The sequence below is a fragment of the Penaeus monodon genome, chromosome 38 (genome assembly GCF_015228065.2).
Source record: "Penaeus monodon isolate SGIC_2016 chromosome 38, NSTDA_Pmon_1, whole genome shotgun sequence".
Taxonomy (NCBI): Eukaryota; Metazoa; Arthropoda; class Malacostraca; order Decapoda; family Penaeidae; genus Penaeus; species Penaeus monodon.
In genome coordinates this window covers 3321694-3324198 of record NC_051423.1, presented here as the reverse complement: position 1 = coordinate 3324198, position 2505 = coordinate 3321694, and the positions used below count along the sequence as shown (strand labels likewise).

Sequence of the window (2505 nt, the reverse complement as noted above, 5' to 3'; positions counted from 1 at the left end):
TGCAAGGCTCAAGCTTAACAAGCATTTTGACAATCCTCACCTTGGGCAGCAATAGCTTTCTGAATGTGTTTGAGCGAGAATCCCATCTCCAGCAACGGAGTGGCGATTGGGGGAGGCAAGGGAGGGAGGGGGGTCAGAGGGGGGGTGAGGGAGAGTGACTCCTTGCCATGGGGGGGAAGTGGAGCACTCTGGGGGTCAGGGGGCCCACAGAACGACCCCTTGAAGGACTGTGGGTTGTGCGAGACGACTGGGAGGCAGAGTGTATAGAGTGCACTTCCCCTCCAGGATGACTAGCTGGAGCACATGGTACTGTTTAGGCAGACCTAGGGAAGGAATTGGTCGTTTGGGGGCTCTCACATCTGTTCCTGTCGTAGGAAGTTCAGTGAGATACTCTGTGGCCGTTCTGTCGCCTCCACAATCTAGAAGAAATTGAAATATTTCAAACATGTACAGAGAGCACACCAATGAATTCTCAGATGAATGATCATAACAAGACATCACTTTACAGGGGAAATTCCATATTCATAGAGAAGCTTATCACCTGATCTGTAGCTCTTTCTTCATTTGCTGTCAGAGCCATGATGCGAGAATGGGTGTCTGCAACACTCAGGCTGTCTTCTGCCCAGGCTCTCATGCACATGCTATGAAGAACCAGGTGCGATCGCTCCACTTCAGCCACACTCACTTGCCTAGAAATTTATTCAGTTCATATAAATCATGTCTGCAAAAACTTCTTTTGACACCAACATTTAAAATATTAGGGACTTATATTGCAATGCAAATGATATACATAAAGGAGCTCTATTTTATCACTCAAATGGATTTATCCACATCCTTCTGCATTTGCATAATTCATTGGAGAACCACTTTTGACACAATTATTTCCAATAATTCATTGGGAAATACATTTTTTGGATGTAGGTATTAAGAACTGCCCTAAAACAGAAAACACAGTGGAATGTGAGACCCAGATCTAGTGACTGAATACAGTCCTCTGCATATAAAGGCTTAAGATCATAGTGGCAGTGATACCTTAATCTACAGCCCATCATCCTTCTGTGCAGATACAAATTAGTAGAATATACAACAAATAACCCCTAATCACAGTGAACTTCATTACATACACAATACAATATAAATTTCCATAAAAACAGTATGAGTAAATATTTTAAAAAAAAGAGAGAGATGTTATATATAAATAAAGAGAGGAAAAAAAGGAAAAAAAACATACACCTTTGTCATTTCCAGCATACATACCTCTTAAGTGGCTGAGCTAATGTACAAGCAGAAACCAGATGTCTGACAAGAACTCTTATTGCTGTGCGGATTTCATCTTCTTCGTGTAAAAGGGACACAGAACTACCCTTTTCACCTCCATCCTGTTTAAAAGCACCATGATTTAGATTTAATTATGGTTAACTGTCTCATAGGTTTTTAAATTTCTAACTTTCCTCCTAGATGAAATAACAATATATGAAATCAGTTAAACCAAACAAGATAATGATTCCTTTACTTATCGTTCACTGCGCATCATACACAAAAAACATGTGGTATTAAAAGGAAAATAGCCACAAGAAGAAATTAAATAGTGCCTATTTTCCTTTTCATATTTATGTACATGTTACTGTGTTTGTGTTCACGTGCTATTAAATATAGAAGCAAACAGAAAGTTTTGTAAATGTTGTATGAATTAAAAAAAACAGATATTCCTTTCACTTAAGCATACAAACCTTTTCCTGGGCAGCCTTGGGAACCAGCAACATCTCTGCATAGCGTGTGCAGTTCATGATAGCACAAATGGCACGCAAACTGGCACTCTGGAGGAATGCCAAGCGCAGTGCCATGCCTTCCTCTACTGCTAACTCTCCTGTCTGAAGAGACAAGAATATGTACATGAGATATTCTCTTGCTAGCAGGAACCCTGTCCCTTTTGCCATATAGAAAAGGTTACACATATTCAATCAAAATCATCTCATCATCATCCCATGTCCACAAAGCCAAGATGACAGACAACTTCACCAAGGTGTACTAAATCGCAGGTATTTACATTAGTTACCTGAGGAGAATCTTTTTGTGTTGGCACTACTGGCTCCTGCTGCTCCGGGACTTCCACAGATCTCCCAGTCACCTCATCCATAATGTTCGTTACAAGCTGGTCTGTCAACAGCTCCATTGTCAAGCCATCACCACTTCCCCTGTAATGAAACTCAAACAATATCTAGCACTAACAAATTCAATGTAACAATTATAGGGAAAAAAAACATGAATGAGAATTAATAAGCTTAGCACAGCAGATGTAATTGGTGCATTTCAGTGTACCAGAATTACATTTGATGAGGACATGTGGGTGAAATTCTTCAATCACACACCATGTTTTTAGTCTCAATCACACCTCTTAATATGACTGTTCAAATCATGTAAGCTCATATCATTATGATCTTTAAACAAACACAGAAGATATAAAGACCAAAAGAATATAAAACTCATGTAGCTCATATCAATGGG

General features: G+C 39.8%; 1 protein-coding gene across 1 annotated transcript in view; it reads right to left on the bottom strand.

Annotated features, from left to right (window-relative positions):
• Positions 1-353: 353 nt before the first annotated feature.
• LOC119596634 overlaps positions 354-2505 on the bottom strand; it is a 6910-nt gene continuing 4758 nt past the window's right edge. The window contains exons 4-9 of the mRNA XM_037945970.1: positions 2393-2438; positions 2057-2195; positions 1731-1871; positions 1258-1379; positions 542-689; positions 354-419 (exon numbers count right to left, since the gene is read on the bottom strand). Of these exons, the coding sequence (XP_037801898.1) occupies positions 354-419; positions 542-689; positions 1258-1379; positions 1731-1871; positions 2057-2195; positions 2393-2438 (662 nt within the window). The remainder of the gene's footprint in view (positions 420-541; positions 690-1257; positions 1380-1730; positions 1872-2056; positions 2196-2392; positions 2439-2505) is intronic.